The sequence below is a fragment of the Symphodus melops genome (genome assembly GCF_947650265.1).
Source record: "Symphodus melops genome assembly, chromosome: 8".
Lineage (NCBI taxonomy): Eukaryota > Metazoa > Chordata > Actinopteri > Labriformes > Labridae > Symphodus > Symphodus melops.
This window is the reverse complement of record NC_136698.1, coordinates 25,605,956-25,628,030: the sequence shown is the minus strand read 5'-3', so window position 1 is coordinate 25,628,030 and position 22,075 is coordinate 25,605,956. Positions and strand designations below refer to the sequence as shown.

Genomic DNA, 22,075 nt, shown 5'->3' with positions numbered 1-22,075 from the left:
TCTATCTATCTATCTATCTATCTATCTATCTATCTATCTATCTATCTATCTATCTATCTATCTATCAACTCCAATGAGTGTGTGATTCAAGACAATTTGGGAATTTTTTTTTGTTTTGAAATTTTGTTTATGTGAAACAATGGGGAGAAAAAAGGTAACTTATATTATTTTTTTACTTGTTTGAAGAGTTTTGTGCAGGCAGGTCAGTGCTGTGTGCAGCCTGATTTGGTGGGGGGGAAGGGGAGCCTGTTGTGGCACTAATCACCCTCCATACATACCTGGTGGGTGGGTGGGGGCAGCAGGTCGGTTGTTACTGTACATTCCTCCACCTTTTCTCCCTCTCTTATCCCGCTTTCCTGCCCGCTAGTGGAGGAAGGTGAGCACCGCAGCTGTGAGCTGTGAGTTTCCTGTTGAGTTTCCCTGTTTGAGGGACAGGAACTCCCTGCTCGGCTTCTCTTCCCCCGCCCATGATAATAACACCGAACCGAGGAGAGAGAGATTCCTCCGGCCGACGACAGAGGAAGAAAAAGAAAAAACTTCGAATTAAGGAGGACTTCTTAAAAGTGGATTTTGGGGAGTCGCTGGAGGGTTAAATGGCGCTGAATTAGTCCCGCTTTTACAAAACACACAAGTTTTCCTTTTCTGACCGTCAACAACTCCGGTGAGTCCACCGATTGATCGAGAAGTTTAGTTTCTGTGTGAGCTAACACACACACACACACACACACACACACACATAGAGGAGCAGCTTTGCCTTTTGGGTGTAGCCGTCCTAACTCTGCTTCTTTTTTTAGTCTTTGTCCGCTCATAAATAAACACTTATTTCAATGTGGAGTTATCATAGCTTAAAATGAGGTTAAAAAGGCTTGTCGCAGTGCAAAGCCATTTTTTTCCTGCAGCACAGGCCCCGAGCTGGGACTAATCTCAGGCCACAGCTCGGAGCAGGGAGACTTACATGTTCACATTCCCACTTTTACTCAAAGTTGTAACCTGAGTTTTAACCTAAAATTCAACATGAGCTTTTTTGCAGGAATTGTCACTGATTTAGAGTTGAGGGAACATGTTGCCACCAGGTGTGTCAACCACTGTAGGATATTAGCTTTAAAAAAAAATAATTATTATTTGTATCAGCTCTCACGTGTCAAACTATTTGCTCATATTTGTTACTTTTGGAAGAAATGTTGTGTTCAGGAACCTCACTTTATCCCTTCCACCCTCCTCCTGGTGTTGCCTTCACTGCTCAGTCAGTAAAATATCTTTTTTTCCATCCATTTGAAAACCTGTCCATCATAAACACGTTTTGAACTAATATAATTTTTAAACACTTAAATTAAATAAACTAAATTCAGAGTTATGCACGTTTTTTTTTATCCACACAACTAACTTTTTTTTAAGAGAAAGCCCAGCAAAGAAAATGAGAAGAATAATTCACAATTTGGAAACTTGTTAATTCAAATTCATTGATCAACATCCACACAAAATGAGATTTATCAATTACACTCAAAAAAAGTGGGTGCGACTGTTTTACAGAAAATAACGTTTATAATCATGTGATGTGTATAATTTTCACACACGTCTATATATGCCCAAACACAGACAAAAACACATGAACTGATCTTTTATCTAATCAGTAATTTACATTTAGTTTCAGGAGCCTTTTGAAACCTTTACATGAAGGTTTGCTGTTGTTTTTTCCATGAAGTACACTTTCTGTAACATCTCTCGACATTAGTGGAGGGTGGTGCTAAGTGGTTTGAGCCGTGATAGTGTGATCATTCTCCTGGCCACATGTCGAAGGATGTGGACAAATGTAGATACCCAAGATTACACATCAGAATTGCTGTTTTGTGAGGGAAAATCAGTCGATACAGAGTCGGCTTCGGATCGATGCCAGCGAGAAAGAAGAAAGAATTTTAAGTAGCTTTCTTTCTGGATTATTATTACTTGGTCTGTTTGTACTGGAGGGGAAAAAACCTGCAAGAAATTGGGTGCCGAGAAAAAAAACGTGAAGGATCCAATCATCATTATCGATATAACCGTTCCCGTTTGGGGTCCCGGGGGGGCGGCTGGAGTCCATCCCTGCTGTCATTGGGCGAGAGGCGAGGTACACCCAGAGCTGTTTGCCAGTCAATCACAGGGCTGACGTATAGAGACACACACACTATACAGACTCACCAATCGAGGAGTCAGAGAGAACCCACGTATCACCCGCTCCGCACAGAGAGGCTCCTGTCCGTCAAGGATTTGAACCAGGAACCGTTTCCACTGCACCACCATCAGTGTTATCCCTATTTTAGTAACAAGTAGGGAGGACGTTAGAGTTAGCCTGGCTTTAAACATCCTCTGATGTCCTGAGTTAGCCTGGCTTTAAACATCCTCTGATGTCCTGAGTTAACTCAGAGGGGTTTCCAAACATTCGACCAAATCAGACCATCCTGACACGGACCAATAAAACCACACTGCTGCTGTTTGCTTATTTCAAAAACAAGTTTATCACAGCTTATAAATGACAGAATCTAATTGGTGGGTATGCTCTCTAATTTCAAGCAGTGTCTTTGACATTTCTGCTACTTGTATTTATTCTAAAATAAACTTTAGAGTAAAAGTCAGACACTTAAATTATTGCTTAACAACGTTTAGTACTTTTGTCTGTTTAGTACTTATTAGTCAGTTATCAATGTCAATGTGGAGGAAATGAGGAAAGGAAGGAGGGTGATGATGAGGCAAGGAGATAGTGTGAGCTAAACCACATCTGTTGATGTTTCAGATTGTGGCTTTGTGTTATTCTACTTTCGGCTGGTATCATTTCTTCCTGAAATATTCTCTGAATATAATGAAGCTGAGTCGTGGTTATCCATGTCCCTCCCTCCCTCCCTCCCTCTCTCTCTCTCTCTCATTCATTTTGACCAAAAATATATTCATAAAAGCTCTTTTAAAGGCTTCAAATGTAAATTGGTCACTCAATCTAACAGCTTTTTATTTTTAGCTCTTGTCTCGAGGTCTCATGTTGGAGCTCTTGAAGTCTAAAAAATGTCTTTGTGAGATCGAGGCTTTTCAGCTACGGTTTGTAGTGCGTCCAAAGAAGTGCTGTTGTCAGTCCTGGTGAATGTAAAAACTGGATTCTACAAATCAAGTCCAGGCTGAGATTGAGATTTTCCTCATAATTAAGTTTGCATTAAGATGTGACACCTCAGAGAGCCACAGCTGAATCTTCTGTTAGAAATCTCTCAGAGAAAAACTGTTGACTGTCAGAGTTGTCTTTTTATTTACATTTTATAATATAATAATAATAATAATAATATATAATATACAACAAGGGGCAACAATCAGGTAGTCTCAAGATAGACTGTCAGAGTTATTTAACAGGAAGTAGAAACTGTGATATTCTGTGGAATAAAAGCGAGATTGGTACGATTTCACACCTCACCCTCGACACACATGTGATGATGATGATGATGATGATGATGATGGTGTTGGTGTTGGTACATACTGTGCAGGCCTTTGATTGTTGTTTTCAGCTTTAGTTCTCACTTTGGAATAAGACAGCTTCCTCTCTCTCTCTCTTTGCTGCTGTGAAGTTTAAAGGTGTGATGTGGCGTTTAAGCACCGACAGTTTGCATATGTGCAAAAAGTGTCATCAGCTCGATCAAACCCTCAAAAGGCCGATCGAGTGTTATTGAAAACAAAACTGTAGCAGCCATTGTTTCTGCTGCTGTTTGCACACTAACTGACCTAAAGGTCACTGGATATAATGTATTAGCAGGGGTCTCCAGGTATGCACTCTTCACATTATTTAGTGGTTAAAACATCATGATGATGATGGGGGGGTGTTTGATTCAGGTGGCAGAACCTTCTGGGCTGTTGTGGTTTTTCTCTAGTCTGCCTCCACACTCCTGAAAGACAAACTTGATTCTGTTTTCATGTAAATATCATTTTAAAATGTATCTGTTTGAAGGCATTTATCTTGTTTTCTTTTTCAGTTATTATTAGCTAACTTTCACAAGTGTTTATCCAATAGTTTTAAGTAACTATTTCAATTGTTAACTGTTTATTTTAGATCATTATTCCAAATGTTTTTAGTTACCTTTGGCTAGCTGTCTATTTGCTATTTGGCTAACACTTTTTGCTAGCTTTGATACACTTATGTCAGGTTGAGTTACTTTAAATACTTTAAAAATGTTTATTAATAACTTTAGTTATTGCAGATTTCTAGCATTGGACCGCTTGGCATGTAGTGACCCGATCCAGTCGTACTCAAAGAAAACGCAGCTGCTGCCTTCAGAGGAGAGCGTGTCAGATCGTCAAAGCGTTTGAAGAGTTTGATGAATGACTGATCAGCTGATTCCCGGACGCCAGTGCACGTACAGAATTGCTGCAACTATGTGGACACATCGCTCTGATTTATTTTTTTAACCTTTGGGGTATTTTTTAGTAGTAGTCTTAGTGCTAGTATTTTTATTTTTGGGTTAATCCCTTGCATCTTCTACTTGTTTCTACATCGCCACTCTCATCCTGATACCCCAATCGGATCCCCTCATATGGGGAGATGTGGGCGTGGTCGTATGCGGGTTGCAGGATGCAGACACGTGCATGACGGTTTTTTGATTGACAGACACGTTGTGGTGAGAACAACATTGGCTGGTGCCAAGTGTCATGAATCTGACGTTGATTTTGTGCATGCTGTTATTTTCTGCACAGATTAAGAACATTTCCACGCACATATCGGTGAATGAGGCGCATTGAGAGTAGAAGTGAAACGTCACTGTGGTGTAAATACGGCACATTGAAACAGCAGTGTGAATAGTTACTGTTACTGTCACCGGTTGACTCTCAGTCTGTGTATTGTTTCCCCTCCTGCTGTGCACACTGGGTTACCTGCTGGATTCTGGTTTAAGCTCCTTACTGTGTCATTAATGTGGGAGTCCTACAAACACCTGCGATACCTCTGCAGGGTGCGTAAGGACTAACAGGCTGAAGACTTAAAGAGGCAGGCAGCTCTGGCCTTACTTCTTTGTCTTTTGTTCTGGCTCTTATCAGAGGAGACAGCTCCTCATTTAGTCTTAACAGGAACTGTGCACTAAAGCACAAACCACCACAGTTCCCTATTTTAATGGTAGTGGTTTCTCTTCAGTGAAGGTTGACCAAGAGGCTCGACAACAGTTCAGCCTGCTTTACCTTAAACTCTTATCAAAGTTAATTGTTTTTTTTTTCTTCCAGTATCTAAATACAACAATGCATTGTTTGAATGAATGCAGAGGTGTGTGTGTGTGTGTGTGTGTGTGTGTGTGTGTCCTTTCTGTTTATGACTTTCAGTGTTAAAGTCCTAGTTGAGTCGTTCACTGTAAACTAAAGTGCATCACATGCTCTGGGTGTCTGGGATTCATACTTCCCTCTCCGTCCTTCATTTGTTGCTTACTTGGCTGTTTGCGCTTCAGTTCTTTACTCTATAAAAAGACACAAAGTCATTAATGAGCCGAGTTCTCAAAACAGTTTTGCATAGATGCACAACTTCCCATCTGACTTCCTCCTCTCTCAGAAACGGCATTACACAACTTACCACACCTATTTTTAATCCCATACAGTTGATCAACTTGAAAATCTGTCGGAGCCGGCCACTGAACTCCCACATATACGACCTCAAATAAAAGCGTCTCTGTGATTTAGAAGTGTGAACTCTGAGTGTGTTCACATCCACATGTGGTGTGTCAATATGTAATCAGCCAATCAGGGGGCAGCTTCTTCATGTACAGTAATATGTTCAAGCATACGTGTGCATCTCCTGTGAGCCAAGAAGCAAAATATAGAGTGCAAGTATCACCAACTCATCAAAATAAGATCAGAAAAAATATTTTGTTTGAAGTGTTGGTTTCTGCAGTGATATCTTTGATGGATAAATCCATCCGGCCTTCTGATAAGCTTTATGTATGCTGGAGGTCGTTTCTAGTAATATCTTCACCCAAAGCTCAAATCATCTTTGTTGTGCATGATGATAAATTCCCTGGAATAGAATCTCTCTTTTTTTTTTTTTTAATCAGGAGCCCTTTTCAGACTGCAACTCTGCTCGTGTGTGTGTGTGTGTGTGTGTGTGTGTGTGTGTGTGTGTGTGTGTGTGTGTGTGTGTGTGTGTGTGTGTGTGTGTGTGTGTGTGTGTGTGTGTGTGTGTGTGTGTGTGTGTGTGTGTGTGTGTGTGTGTGTGTGTGTGTGTGTGTGTGTGTGTGTGTGTGTGTGTGTGTGTGTGTGTGTGTGTGTGTGTGGTAAAAATATACAAAATCAATTTCTCTGAAAAACTTGAAATACAGTAACTAAAAAAACAACAACAAAAAAAAACGAGTGGGCAATTTGAACTTCATTCAGCTGAAGTACAGAAAAGATGAAATGCGTCCTGTCCAAAGATATAAAGCGACATTCAGTGTTTCCACTTTAAAAGCATCAAGCGAGGCGGTGTATTCACTTGAGTGCTGTACAGTAGAGACGAGACAGGTCCGATCTTAAATCAGGATCTTCAGATTGATGGCATCAATCCACGTCCATGTTGAAGACAGATCACAGACAGACAGACCTGAACTGCAGGAAGTGCTCCACGTATCGTCTCCATGACGACGTTCAGACGAGATGAAAACAGCTCACTGCCGATTCCTGTGTGCATGTGAAGCCAGCCCAACGTTAATTTACATGTTTCTTCTTTCTCTTTTTCAATAACAGAAGCAATGCCATGTTTCATGAGTGTGCAGCCGTACACATAACACCAACAACATTAATAACGATATTAATTATGGTTAAAAAAAATACCGCTATCAGATAAGAACTGATAAAAAAGTCGATTGATGCACCTCTTCTGTAAAGACAAAATAAGTCTCTGCTAATTTGGATGTCATGTAAGTGTTTTTAGATCACCGTCATAGCGTATCATTATGTGCAATATGAAGCTACGAGTTAACCAAAGTGTGCTAACATTAGCTTGCTAACACAGCGATGTAGACCACAGGCAGCTCGAGTAAAGGACAATTTAGCTCGCCGCTTAAGCTTAACGGTGTTTTTATGTTGCGTTCTAAATTAAAAGTCTAATCGTGTGAACGTGAGTGGAGGGGGGTGTTGAAGGAGCGTCACTGGAGGTGAGCGCAGGTGTCTCCAAACAGCAGCTTGTTTTGGTTTCATGCTGGAGCTCAAGAGCGACATCTACCGGCTCAAGAAGTCGCACACTCTTCCTTTTTAATGTAAAGAATCTTAAAGCCGCCACAACGACTAATAAAGCTTTTCATCCTCATTGTTTAAAGGTAAAGAGCAGAATACCATCATATTTGAATCAGTATTACTGGAAGGGCGATCTTTCTTCTGCTCTGATAGATTCTCTGTCTTTTAGTTTGATCTTCTCACATTTATCACATCAGCTAATCATGGATAAATAATTTGTAGTTTACTCTGCTGCACAGCCTCGCTCAACAACCACAAATCCCATGAGTCATTGGGTGGGACTGTGGAAACAGTATGGTGAATACATATTCAGACTGAGATTTTTCCCAGCTACTTTTCAGAAGAGTAATCCGTCCACAAGAAAGGCAGGTTTGAGCAACATTTTTAAAGACAGAGGTCGTTTCAAGGGCAAAGAAATCAGACATCTAAAAAACCTGCCAGACATGACTGACATAATCGATTGAGCTTGAAAATGTTTATTCAACTTCAGTTGATTTGATGGAGTTGTTCACAGCCGGCGGTGAGAGAGTGAACCATAACCGACCTTCAAACATCTCAACGGAGCTGACAAAGACCGGGGTCGATACACCGAGCCTTCCAGCTCCTCTCCACATAACAGCAGCTCAGTGACCTTCTCTGACCTTGAGTCCTGCGTCCACAGCCACTGCCGGCTCTTTGTTTTCGTCGTCAGTCGCTGCGGATTGTTTGACTCTGCCCATTCTGATTACAGTAGGATTTTTGATTGTTCAGTGACGTCTGAATGTCTGTAGTCAGCAGCACAGTGAGCGTGCAGAACGAAGCCTATCACTTAATAATACAGCACTGATCTATTTGCATCTGATTCATGTTGTAGACAGCGTTCATCATGAGCTTTCTGGTGGCTGTTGAGTTTGTTACGCTTGCTGTATCTGCATAAAGGAAACTGAGTGTCACTTTTGGGTGAATCCCTGATAACAATCATTATTGCCTGCAGAATGAGTCTGCACTGCAATGAGTCTCATTCTGAAAATAAGCTCAACGACTCCACTTTACTGCCTCAGTGGTGCTTCTCGTGTCTGCTGGGGCAAAAATGTACGGGGGGGGACGGGGGTGGTCCCTCCAACCACTGTTCATCAAACAGGGGTCGCTGGTTGTGCAGTGGTTGGAGCGCACGCAGGGAGCCCTAAGCTGGATTTTATTTTGGGGCCCCCCTTCCAATAACATAATAATAATAAAAAATTACAATTACTAACGAATCAAATGAACAGCCTCTATCAACAGTGGAACAATAACAACATAGATTGATAGGCTATAAACCTGAGCCAACATATGACCACCAACTGGTCATTTAAAAACTCCTGTTTTTCAATAAAGCTGAAAATATTCAGTTAACAAGACATTTAATAAAAGGTCATCAGGGCCGCTTGGAAATGTAATCTCCAGTCCACATCTAGACACAATTATCATCTCTTCTGTCTCATGATTAGCACGAGCAGACATGCCAGCAGTTTATATATGCCACAATGTTTTTTCTTTTTTATCTCAACAGCATATCCACCTTCAAGTGGGTATGTGTGGAGGCTACAGTCCTCAACATGGGCGGCCCGGGTTCGAGTCCGGCCTGTGGCTCCCTTTCTGCAATTGGCCCCCCCCCCCCCCCCCCGATTTCCGTCTCTGACCGCTTTCCCGTCCCTCCAATGAAGGCATAAAAATGTGCTAAAACGGTATTTTTAAATGTTCAGAAAACTATACAGATAGATAGATAGATAGATAGATAGATAGATAGATAGATAGGAACTTTATTAATCCTTTGGGACGGTTCCCTCAGGGAAATAAGGTTTTCTGCTGTCAGTGTTAAATGTTACACGCTGTCTTTTAAAGTTTGCCTGTGGCTCCGAGCAGCTGCCTGCACATGGAAAGATAAAGTCACATATGACTTCATTTGTAAACCACTGTCCAATTCTCAACCACGCTTCATGGAGTAGATCCATTTGAGCACGTTTACACATGTACCAAGTGTAGAAAAATGAATATGCATGAACGCCATTGGTGTGATGCAGGAACCAGGTTTGCAAGCAAAAAAAGTGCACGTGTTGCAGCGATGCCGAGGCCGTGATTCAGCACCGACCTTGATGGTTACATCACAAAAGGGAAATGCTTGAATTCTCTCAATACTCCGGGGATCTCGTGAATTTGGTGACCTTACAATGAAACCCGTGTTGGGAAGACCATGAATGCACCGTTAAAGCTTTGAGCAGTCACCTGCCGGAATATTCCAGCAATCACAAATACCCTGATAGCACGGGGATTATTGCTGAACTCTTTGGACTCTTTTCACAGCTGAGAAGCTAAAGCACTCAGGGAGTGTCTTTTGGAGCCGCAGCGGGTTGCTTTGTCTTCAGCTGCATCAGCTTATACGTTCGTTGGGGATTATTGGGATGAAATTTAGTTGACTTTTCTTTTACCCATCCTCCAACTACATTTTTTTAATCCATCTTTTTTTTCCCCTCAGCGTCAAGTATTTCTTCTTTTATCTCTTCTATTTGAGCTGTCATTTGATTTCGCTCGTGCGTGGACGTAAGCTCGTCATAATCGTGCTTCTTTTTTGTTCTTTCCAGCGCCATGGCGTCCACGGTGACTTTAGAGGACGCTCTGTCAAACGTGGATCTGCTGGAGGAGCTGCCGCTGCCCGACCAGCAACCATGCATCGAGCCTCTCCCCTCCTCGGTCATGTTCCAGGTGAGTGTCTTCAGTCGTGCTCCTCCCTCACACACCACGTGTTATCATGTCGACGGACAGGAGAGAAGAAGAGAGTGGTTATAAAATGTGCCCTTCTTTCTCACAGCCCAACTTCAACACCAACTTCGAGGACCGCAATGCCTTCGTCACTGGCATCGCCCGGTACATCGAGCAGGCCACCGTTCACTCCAGCATGGTACGACTTGAGGCTCACAGCCTCCTTTTTTAACATCCGCTCCCTCTCTCTCCTCTGGGACGACTTGATGGGGGGACAAAAACAAAAGTTATGAGAATGGGGTCAAACGCTTGTTGTGAAGTGGATGCGTGGTGGCGGAGCAGGCAGCGGGACAAACGGGAGCTTCAGTCTTTTGTCTAATTAGTGAGGGGTAATTACTGTGAGCTTGGACCAAACAGCACTTTGTATGGCCGGCCTGAATAACTCACGCTCCTCAATGGCCACCCACTCAGTCGTCCCTATTCATTGTATGTCTTGAGTTCAGTGTTTGGGTTGTGTGATGTGATTGTTGGGTTTCATTTGTTGAACTAGAACGAGATGTTGGAAGAGGGGCAGGAGTACGCCATCATGCTGTACACCTGGAGGAGCTGCTCACGTGCAATACCTCAGGTAACCACACGGCTAACGCGTCTTCACTTACATGACTTCATTAAATCACCTCATACAAAGCTGAACGTAGCGTTTAGTCCATCAGCAGCTGTCTTCTGTTTGTTGAGAGATTCAGACGATAATCAGATCGGGTTTCTATAATCCTGATCCTGAATCTTTCATGGTTCTACTGATCAACATGGAGGCTAATAACAGCCCAGTGCTTTTTGTGTGTTTGATGGAAAACAACACAATAACAATCGAACATGTCAGTTCATTTCCAACAGTGATCATCGCCCTTCATGTGACGCAAAGATTAGACAGATAAACAGACACAATAATAATTCTTTAGCTTTTATACTTTATTTCTAATTATTTTTCTGTTCATATAAGACCATGCTCAAAACTCACCTTTTTAAATTCGCTTTTAATACATAACCTTTTTTTTTTTGCTTCTGTTTTTCTGTTTCATGCTGTCTTTTGCTGTTATTAACTGTATATTGTGTGATTTTCATATGTAAAGTGCCTTTGAGCATCTGTAAAAGCACTTACAAATAAAATGTATTATTATTATTATTATTATTATTATTATTATTTCTGGACCAATGAAACAAATCTTTTGTCAAATGTAATAAGACTTAAACCGCTATTAAAAAAAAAAGAAAAAAAAGATGTTGCTTGAAGAATCCATCTTGACTCGACCCCTCTGTCGGTATCTGGGATTGAAAATATACTATCACAATCCTTTGAAAAAAAACATCAGTTCATACTGAAGGTTTGATCAAGATCAAAAGAAAATATGAACCAATCAGAAGCTCTCTTTTAAAACCTGAACTTCATGTTGACTTGATTCAGGTTATTTTGGGAAATGGAACCTCAGGATTCATGTGAGCTTACTTTAACTTTAACAAACATGCAGAGCAGTACATTACACACACACACACACACACACACACACACACACACACACACACACACACACACACACACACAGTACATTCTGTTGAAGTAAAATGCTAGCAGGCAGTGAGAGCCTGTTTCTTACTAACATTTCTTGCCGCCTGGTTTTGTTTCTCTCGTAGGTGAAATGTAACGAGCAGCCGAACAGAGTGGAGATCTACGAGAAGACAGTGGAGGTCCTGGAGCCAGAAGTCACCAAGCTGATGAATTTCATGTACTTCCAGGTAAAAAGTCGTCATACAAACAAACTTCCTCTTTTTCGTTGGCCGACCACATCGCGACGTTAACATCTCTCCCGTTGTTCTCCTCCAGCGGACGGCTATCGACCGCTTCTGCGGGGAAGTCCGTCGTCTCTGTCACACGGAGCGCAGGAAGGACTTTGTCTCAGAGGCGTACCTGCTGACTCTCGGGAAGTTCATCAACATGTTCGCCGTGCTGGACGAGCTGAAGAACATGAAGTGCAGCGTGAAGAACGACCACTCGGCCTACAAGCGGTAAACTGGAGCAGTCTGAGCTGTGCTGCACTCACACACACACGTCTGATGAAAATAACAGACACTAGAGGGCAGCACCTCTCCACGCCTCTGAAGTCACACATCCCTTTGTCTCTGGACTTTGAAGTAGCAACATGTGAATGTGCATGAATGGGATTCTGATGGTCTCTTTACATAGCAGCCTCATCAGTGTGAACGTGTCAGACCTGACCTGTAAAAGTAGTGCAATACAAGCTCTCATCTATTTACTATCTCCGGTCAATTCACAGATTCAGTGAGTTCCAGCTATCACTGAGTCCGACTTGTTCCTCCATATTTACTGAAGGAAACTGAAAAGCTTGATTTCTGCCTGATTTGATATCTGTTGTTGTTAAAGAAGCTGTTTTTTCTTCTTTACGTCTCTCAGAGCCGCCCAGTTCCTCCGGAAAATGTCTGAGCCTGCGTCCATCCAGGAGTCTCAGAATCTGTCCATGTTTCTGGCAAACCACAACAAAATCACTCAGGTTGGTCAGACGTGCGTCGCACATTCTGTTATTCTCATGATTTATTGTCACTATACTATAATCAAAGCATGCGTGGGAGTGAAAGGCCGCTCTCCTCTGATTGGTCATGCTTGAACCCTGGAACCCTGGACACTTATTGCACATTGCACGCATGCACAAGTTTCACTTTTCTTCTAATCTTGTTTAATAGTCCATTTTATTTAACTTTGTACTTTTTGCACATTTAGGTTTTATTAATGTAAATATTATTTATCATATTTTACCTTGTTTTATTTTATTTACCGTACCTTTTTTTACATTGCACCGTGGGGAGGGGGAAATGTAATTTCGATTTCACTGTATGTCTGACATATTTTGGAATTGACAATAAAGATAACCTTGAACCTTGAACCTTGAAAAAAAAAAAAGACACATACAGCAAAAAAACAGGACACATATAGAAGAGACCTGTTGAGAAGCAGTCCCACTGTTGAAGAGTACAAACATGTTTTTAATGTAAAGGATGGGCTCGTGCACTTTGTTGTGCAGCGTGCACTCTGTCACCGGCTGAGAGAAATTGCAGGTGCATTAATCGTTTTATTGAGTCTCTTTAAGCATAAAAAATATTGATTTATTTTTTCGCTGTCTTCCAGTCTCTGCAGCAGCAGCTGGAGGTGATTAACGGATACGAGGAGCTGCTGGCCGACATCGTCAACCTGTGCGTGGATTACTACGAGAACAAGATGTACCTCACGCCCAGTGACAAACACATGCTGCTCAAAGTAAGTGAAGCTCCTTCTGCACACTGTGATCAAACCCAAACATGAAAAAACCTCCAAAGTGTTGCAGTCACCTCTCCACTCTGTAGGTCATGGGCTTCGGCTTGTACCTCATGGATGGAAACAGCAGCAACATCTACAAACTGGATGCCAAGAAGAGGATTAACCTGACCAAGATTGACAAGTTTTTCAAGGTTTGTGTTGTTTAATAATGTAAACATGTAGAATAATAAGGTGCTGCCTTTACACACGTTCTGATTGAAGATAGCTGTTTTACTTTTTTTATTATTATTTGAGTCAGATGTCATATTTGTCGACTTGAGCACTCCTGAAGATCTGTAGATAATTTCACTGCTCCTAAAATGTTCTGACCCGTTCACACATGCAACTCACAGCTGGAGTCAGACTAGGAGGGGGGGGGGGGGCGTGCTCCGGGTCTACCAGACCTGGCTGTTCATATATATGAACCTCACGGCGGGAGACAGGAGGAGCTCTCCTGAGGTAAGACGTGACGTTTTGAAAAAAGACGTGGAACCAGCGGACAAAGCAACAGAGGCTGTTATACGATGCTGTGACTAAAGAGCAGAGAAGAACATAGTGACAAAGTAGATCATAGCCGTGTCGTTCATACACAGTCACAGGATATAAAGGTAACCTCTTCCCGTCAGCTCCAGGTGAATTCTCCTGATTATATCTTGCTGTATTCTCACTTCGGCCTACTTGCACTTGCTGCTGAAAAAAATACTTGGCGTCTGGCAGAAGAAACTCCGGGTGAAGTCCAAGTCTAAATGATCAGGATCAAATATCAGGAGTTGTTTTCAGGACTGTTCTGCATGTTTGAAAGCCTTACGTGTTACCTGTGAGGTTTGTTCCCTGCTTTTTCAGTCCTTAAAGGAGATTAGCGACGGTGTCGGCTCCCCTCTTCAGTCTGTCATTTAAAATGCAAATCTGCATGTTCTTGATGTTCACAGCAACTCCAGGTGGTCCCTCTGTTCGGAGACATGCAGATCGAGTTGTCTCGCTACATCAAAACCAGCGCTCACTTTGAAGAGAACAAATCCAGGTGAGATGCAAAAACATTCAAAAGGAGGAACGGTCGTTTCTAAGAGCTTTTTTTTTTTTTATTATTAGAAGAAACTTAAAATTCAAGCTCATTCAACAGCACTCCATATTTCTCACTCTGCCTCTCTCTTCTCTCTCTCTGTCTCGCTTCAGATGGACCTGCACGTCTATTTCCAGCAGTCCTCAGTACAACATCTGTGAGCAGATGATTCAGATCCGCGAGGATCACATGCGCTTCATCTCTGAACTTGCTCGCTACAGCAACAATGAGGTGAGTAAAACCCTTCAGTGCACGTCAACCCCGCCCTCTCCCCCCCCCCCCCCCCCCATCTCCTGCCTCTGTTCAGCTGTAATAATAATGTTATATTTAATTCACACAGCGCCTTTAAAGGGACCCAAGAACAGTTTATATGGTGGAGTAAAAATAAGAATACAAGACAGCGAGACAAGTATGGAAGGCCGGGTCCAAAGGAGAGTCGGAGTTATGGGAGGTCGTTGGCTGTGGTGAACAGAAGGTGGAGCATTGCAGGTGTCTGTAGGAGAAATGTTCCAGAGGGTGGGGGCTCCGTCGCCATAACAACAGAGTCTGGTGTAAGGACAGTGTCTGAGGACAGGGTGTCCCATCAATGAAGTCAAACAGTCCAGAAAGTATTCTGAAGAAAACAGATGTTTCCAAAACAGTCGATAAAGTGAAGCCAGGTCTTTAAACCTTTACGTTCTTTTAAAGCTGCCAGCAGGGGGCGACTCCACTGGTTGCAACAACCACATTCACCTCTCAATTAGTAAACTTATCCCCGTGAGTTTCTTGTCTCCATCTCTAGTTCTAGTCTCATTATTATAGCATGATCTTCATTTAGCACATTTTACAGATTCTGGTTTTGTGCTCGGATGGCTGCAGCTGAAACTCGAGGCTTCAAAGAGGTCGACGTATCAGCGCGTGTCGTCTTCAACATTTGTACAGTCTATGATTTTGATATTAGGATCAAGCTCTTTGTAATGTGAGAGATACTGGTCCTGTGAGAATGTGATGTTATTCCTGAGTCGATTTCCAGGAGCGTGTGGATCAAACACGTCGATGCCCCGAGGAGAAAACAGTAAAGACGATTCTATGAGGATGTTTGCGGCCAGACGTTTAGTTTTCTTTCTTTCTTTTTTTGATGTTTTTTTAAATTCAGGTGGTGACTGGGTCAGGACGTCAGGAGGCCCAGAAGACGGACACAGAGTACAGGAAGCTGTTTGATTTGGCGCTGCAGGGCATGCAGCTTCTCTCGCAGTGGAGCGCTCACGTCATGGAAGTGGTAAGAACACACGTGATTCACACCTGATTTCTTCAGGTTACATGAAGGACTATGTTGGCGGCTTTTTAGTTCTTATTTCACTTTAGGAAGCTTCTACAGTGAATATAATGGTTTTAAAAATCAACATTTTTTAATGAGAACTCTTTGTTTTTCCCTCTCAGTACTCCTGGAAGCTGGTTCACCCCACAGACAAGTACTCCAACAAAGAGTGTCCTGACAACGCCGAGGAGTACGAGAGAGCCACCAGATACAACTACACCAGCGAGGAGAAGTTTGCTCTGGTGGAGGTCGGTTATCACACACCTTTTATTTATTTTTTTTCTTTGACCTCCTCCCAATCGTTTACTGAGTAATTGTTGTTCTCCGTGCAGGTCATCGCCATGATAAAGGGACTCCAGGTGCTGATGGGACGCATGGAGAGCGTGTTCAATCACGCCATCCGTCACACCATCTACTCGGCTCTGCAGGACTTTGCTCAGGTCACCCTGCGAGACCCGCTGAGACAGGCCATCAAGAAGAAGAAGAACGTGGTCCAGAGGTACGAGACCACAGATCTCCTCCTGTCAGATGGCCAGGTTTCATTTATAGACGACTTGTTGTTAAAATCCAGATCAAGAGCAGCAAAATCAAACAGACCAACTTGAAAAGAGATGGAAAATATTATTCAAAGGAGACTGAAAGATATTAGAAATAATAGAAAGAAATATTGTCATGTATTTATACGCTATAGACTTTGATTTCTTGATTGATTTTGGCCCTAAAGAGAGAGAAACTCAACCTTCAAATAAATTATTAATTTTTGTTTTTCAGATTTATTTTCAGACGTTTTATCCCTTTTATTGTAGAGACAGTAGATAAAGTCAGAGACATGCGGGGAAGGAGCCACAGGCTGGAAGTTGTCTGACTCTCCTCTTTTTTGAATCCTGTGCTTCCTGCAGTGTCCTCCAGGCCATCAGAAAGACGGTGTGTGACTGGGAGGCGGGCCGGGAGCCACATAACGACCCGGCGCTCCGCGGAGAGAAAGATCCAAAGGGTGGATTTGACATCAAAGTTCCTCGCCGTGCAGTCGGACCCTCCAGTACACAGGTCTCACGTCCTGCTCACATCACCTCCTCTCGTCTAATTCTGCAGCCTTGATAGGTCGGCTGTCGGCTGTAACATTAAACGTTGTGATAAATGATAAGTCTGAATTCCCTGACTCCAGCTTCTTGGATGGGAAGCTGTTTTCTTTTATCTCCTTGGAAATACTTCAAATGTAAATGCTGAGTGACATTTCAGAAACTCAACAGCGATAAGAAGAAAATGTAAAACAGATGAATTGACAGAAAAAAACAAATCATTAGCTGCATCTCTCATTCTGCCCCTACATCTCTACACTCTTGTCCTCTCTTACCAGATTTATTAAGCTCACTGTGGTCCTGTTTCATATCAGAGATCAGGTCTGCAACCCGCCGTCTTCAGTCTACATCGTATCATAGCTCACATTCAGTCGTCATGTCGTCGTTCTTCATACGGCTCCTTGTAAGCCGCTGCGCTCTTTAAATCAAAACATCCGAGTCCTGAGATGACGCGGCGTATCAGGGGCTTCGTCACGTTGTGATAACGTCTCTCATGTTGGGTAAACAAACTCCGATCCAGCAGCTTCCTGCCCTCTTCTGAGAATGAATCTGTGTGACTATAAAGCTCCTCTGAACTATCACCTCCTGCGTTAATCTACTCGGAATTAACAGATTACAACTCCAGAGTTTGGATTCGTAAATGAAACGAGGAGGAGAAAAATGAGGCCTCGTCCACATGTGAAACGCCTTTCACAGCTTTTTTTGAAAAGCTCCTTCCAGCGTGAAGATTTTCAGAAACTTTAAGTCTTGCTCTTGTAACGTCTCACTGCGCCGGTTTCTCCTCCGTGTGACGTCATCGTGCGACGCCGTCTCTTTTGTTTACATGAGATAAGTGTGAAAGCAGACGTAAGCGTACCAGTGCTCACACTGTGTTGGGCCTGATCAGATTACATAATTTACATAAGCAAAACTACATTTCTGTTGGGCAATGGGCCCATCAGAGAATAAACCTTCATATAGGCAAATAAGGTGGTGAACAAACACATCTGAACAACCTTGTAAATTAAAAGGTAATGAAAAATGATGACATCATGTGATGCCATGGGGAAAGAACAGCTCAGCTCATGTCTCTTTCTTTGCTCCACTCTCTGGTCGTCTGTGGTTTCACTTCTGTACGTGCAGCTCTACATGGTGAGGACGATGCTGGAGTCTCTCATCGCCGACAAAAGCGGCTTTAAGAAGACCCTGCGCAGCACCCTGGAAGGTCCCACCATCCTGGACATCGAGAAGTTTCACCGCGAGTCCTTCTTCTACAACCACCTGCTGAACTTCAGTGGTGAGAACATCAGAAATAGATTCTTCAATCAGGTGAAAAGTCCAGATAATAGTAAAGTAAAAACATGCAGAAAACCCTCAGACCAAGTATTTGAATCCAGTTTGGACTCCTTCAGACTAAATACAGCAGGAGACCAGAGTGCTCCGAGACTGAGAAAAGACCAGACCAAGACATTCAGGGACCAAGACCATAAAAATATCACTAAACAACCAGGCAGTGTGTCACACACTTCGACGTGACAGTTGCAGCCATATCAGTGATAAAAATCCAATTCTGAATGAATTAAAGTTCTGACTTTTGATGAGGAAGAATAGCTGATCTTGAACAGTCTTTGATTTTAAATCTGGCGTCCGCCCAGTCTGAGACAGAGACAGATTTCGAGTACTTCAACATGTCCTCGGGTCCTTTCTTTCAGGCAAAGAGAAAAGACATTTTGAGGGTCGTTGGCTGAATAAAGAGCTGCAGCGTCGATGTCTCATGGACTCTCTGTGTGTCCCTGTCTTTATCTGCTGGCTTAACGGAGACTCTCTGAACACGTCTCGATGTCCTCTCTGTCCCTCTTTGCAGAGACCATGCAGCACTGTTGTGACCTCTCCCAGCTCTGGTTCAGGGAGTTCTTTCTGGAGCTCACCATGGGCCGAAGGATCCAGTTCCCCATCGAGATGTCCATGCCCTGGATCCTGACGGACCACATCCTGGAGACAAAGGAGGCCTCCATGATGGAGTCAGTGCTTTAATTATGGCCACTTAAGCACATTTGATCACGTATTCCACCGTTATGTACACACGCCTTTTTAAAAACATAGAATCTAAAATGCCCCAGACGGTCTCATTTTTGCAGAATTTAAAAATCCTACTTCAAGATGATCGATTTTTATACACCTGAAAGACTTAGACTCAGTCACCTGTGTGTTAAAAGTAGCTGCAGGTCAGGTCGTCTTTGTTGCCTCGTTACAAGAGTATTAAAAATAGAGTTTTATTTCACGTTTTGAAAACAGATAACATAAGAGCACATTGAACCGTTTCACAGCTGCATAAGACAACATGAAGGCTTGTCTGGTGATGCTGAAATGCTCTCTGCAGACATTCAGGGCGTCGATATTTTATTAGTGAATACAATCTGAGATGGAGGGAAAAAAATCAGTCCCTTTCTCCTCGGTTTCCTGAGAGCTGCCAAAGTGTGTTTGACCTACACTCGATTGTGCTCCTGAAGGCATCTTGTGTCGAAACAGATGGAGCACAGAAGCTGCGTCTTTCCCCACAGCAAATAACCTGCCATCATTTTGAAAAGGCATTCAGTTGTTTTCCGACTCTCCAGTGTCACTACACGCTCGATTAAAACATTTTTTAAATATGATGGTTTGAACTTCTCAGTTTGCCACACGGTGTCCCTGTTATCGTCTAAACAACAGCAGTGCTTTCATTTGACCCGACAGACCTCTGACAGTCTGACCATCTCTTTTTGTCTTCTTACTGATCAGAGGTGTTCAGTGAACAGACGGACTTTTCTTTCAGACTGGTCTCTTGTTTCAAAAAAAAAAAAAAAAAAAAAAAGGCATACATTTGGGATTAACCATAAATGTGTGTTTTAAATCTTTGCTGCAGGATTATGTTGTTAAGAGGCAGGTTTTATGTAAGCCATTAAGCACATCAGTTGGCACGAATCATAAGTCCTATCATTCTCTAACTATTCACCAACCAGCCCAAAAAAAGAGCCAAGTTAGCCGTGAACATTTTAAATTCTGACTGAGTGAGTCTTTTCTCTGAGAGCCAACATGTTTGGGTTACTTTTTAAAAGAATAGTTAGTGAAGTGGTGCTTCAGACACAGTCATCAGGAGTGCATGAATGGGATTTGATGTATTTTTACTATTTGTTGTTATGATATGGAGGCTCCTCATTTTGTCCCTCATGTGTCAGTCTTTCTTTCAGGACTCAGCTGTGTGCAGGACAGGATGTATTTATAATTAAACTTAAACATAAAACATGATATAATCTCTCTATGTATATATTTACTTTGGGGTTTTTAGTTATTTGAAACAGATCCAACATTTTGCACACACAATGTTAAGCTCAAAGGCTCCGGGTGTCTGATGTGTCCTTAGATAAGACACTTAACCCCAGACTGCTCCCTCTGCTTTGACTACACTGTGTGTGAATGGGATGAGTTACTTCTGAAGGTCCCTTTACACAGCAGCCTCTCACAACAATGTGTGAATGTGTCGGTGTGACATGTGGGGTAAAAAGCACTTTAAATACTCAGAATATTAGAAAAGAACTGTACAAGCTCAAATCCATTGACCATTTTATTTCTTTTTCATGGATTGTAGTTTGCTTTTAGAAAAAACAGATTTAAAGATTTTTGATGTCGTCTTTTTATTTGCCTACTTTTTTGAAATGATGCGTCTTGACTGTGATTGCAGCTGCTGTAACGTTGTCGCTCCCTTCAAAGCATTCACACACTATCTGTCTTCTCTGACCCCCTTCAGGTATGTGCTCTATTCTCTGGATCTGTACAACGACAGTGCACACTACGCCCTGACCAAATTCAAGAAGCAGTTCCTCTACGACGAGATTGAAGCTGAGGTAATCGAGTACATGTTTATTAACTCTCTTTGTTATTAGATCTGAGTAACTTCAGAAAAATCTCCCTTTCATAGAAAAGAATCACCCTCACTTTGTATGTGATTTTATTAAAGTCCTTATTTAACCGCTGGGTGTGATTTTGAACACACTTAAGGCCGGAGTAAACAGCTGTTTCTTTCACCAAGCCACCTTTCCAAACAGGAATAAACATGTGGATCCATGTTCAGTGACTAAAAGGAAGGTTGGTCTCAAACAGAGCTCTTCTGTCCCTGCAGGTCAACTTGTGCTTCGATCAGTTTGTCTACAAGTTAGCCGATCAGATCTTTGCTTACTACAAGATTCTAGCAGGAAGGTAGGTCCTCTTTTCGTACCATGACATCGGCTCATGATGTTGTGCGTATGCTGTATTGAATGTGGAACGTGTCAGGTGGTATCCATGACGACAGTGTGGAAGCGCATTCTGGAAACGTGTCTCTCTCCTGATTGAATATTTCAGTCTCCTGCTGGACAAACGTCTGAGAGCCGACTGTAAGAATCAAGGAGCCAACATCCCCTGGCCGGCTTCCAACCGCTACGAGACGCTGCTGAAGCAACGCCACGTCCAGGTGTGTACTGACCGCCACGTGTTCCGCCTCTCTTTACTCCGACGTGTTTCTAACTGGTTACCGATTGCAGCTTCTGGGCCGCTCCATCGATCTGAACAGACTCATCACTCAGAGGGTTTCAGCCGCTCTCTACAAGTCCCTGGAGCTCGCCATAAACCGCTTCGAGAGCGAGGACCTCACCTCAATCATGGCATGTTCTTTTCCTTTTTTGTGGAACAATGAAAACAGTCTGTTTCTGTCTTTGGGTAGCTGTAACGTTCCTCTCCTGTGTTTGCTGCTTTAAAGGAACTCGAAGGTCTCCTGGACATCAACCGAATGACGCACGACCTCCTCAGTAAGTTTCTGACTCTGGACAGCTTGGACGCCATGTTCCGGGAAGCAAACCACAACGTGTCGGCTCCTTACGGACGGATAACTCTGCACGTCTTCTGGGAGCTCAACTACGACTTCCTGCCAAACTACTGCTACAACGGCTCCACCAACAGGTGAGTTAGAGAGAGTCCCAATCAGCTGCTCTGTCAGCACTCTTCACTTCCAGTCGACTGCTGCATCAGTTTCCATCATTAAACGACCTCTGCAGCCTGAGTTGACTTCTTATCACAGTGAAGGATGGAGTCTTCGTTTATAACTTGTGATTTATTGGAGTGCATTAACAAGCGAGACGTTGTGAGGATGAGAAATGTTAAAGATTTTTACAGTAAGAAGACGCTGATTTCTTTTATTTAGAGCTCTCATACACCTGGTGTCAGAACTGAATTTTATCAGTTTGATCTGTTATTATGATGTTCAACAAACAGCAGCCGGTCAGGTGATACACATCATGTCAGCGAGCTGTTTACAACGGGTGATGCATTAGTGCATGAGCAAACAAGCAGATGTCACATTTACAGATGGAACTTGTCGG

The 22,075-nt window shown here is 42.7% G+C and overlaps 1 protein-coding gene across 1 annotated transcript in view; it reads left to right on the top strand.

Moving 5' to 3' along the window:
* Positions 1-290: 290 nt before the first annotated feature.
* cyfip1 (cytoplasmic FMR1 interacting protein 1) overlaps positions 291-22,075 on the top strand; it is a 30,325-nt gene continuing 8,540 nt past the window's right edge. The window contains exons 1-22 of the mRNA XM_079349671.1: positions 291-661; positions 9,789-9,909; positions 10,016-10,105; positions 10,457-10,534; positions 11,596-11,697; positions 11,786-11,967; positions 12,374-12,470; positions 13,103-13,231; positions 13,318-13,422; positions 14,200-14,291; positions 14,444-14,561; positions 15,466-15,588; positions 15,750-15,875; positions 15,960-16,126; positions 16,527-16,674; positions 17,829-17,982; positions 18,550-18,706; positions 20,470-20,566; positions 20,842-20,918; positions 21,063-21,171; positions 21,242-21,361; positions 21,457-21,656. Of these exons, the coding sequence (XP_079205797.1) occupies positions 9,793-9,909; positions 10,016-10,105; positions 10,457-10,534; positions 11,596-11,697; positions 11,786-11,967; positions 12,374-12,470; positions 13,103-13,231; positions 13,318-13,422; positions 14,200-14,291; positions 14,444-14,561; positions 15,466-15,588; positions 15,750-15,875; positions 15,960-16,126; positions 16,527-16,674; positions 17,829-17,982; positions 18,550-18,706; positions 20,470-20,566; positions 20,842-20,918; positions 21,063-21,171; positions 21,242-21,361; positions 21,457-21,656 (2,588 nt within the window). The 5' untranslated portion in view covers positions 291-661; positions 9,789-9,792. The remainder of the gene's footprint in view (positions 662-9,788; positions 9,910-10,015; positions 10,106-10,456; positions 10,535-11,595; positions 11,698-11,785; positions 11,968-12,373; positions 12,471-13,102; positions 13,232-13,317; positions 13,423-14,199; positions 14,292-14,443; positions 14,562-15,465; positions 15,589-15,749; positions 15,876-15,959; positions 16,127-16,526; positions 16,675-17,828; positions 17,983-18,549; positions 18,707-20,469; positions 20,567-20,841; positions 20,919-21,062; positions 21,172-21,241; positions 21,362-21,456; positions 21,657-22,075) is intronic.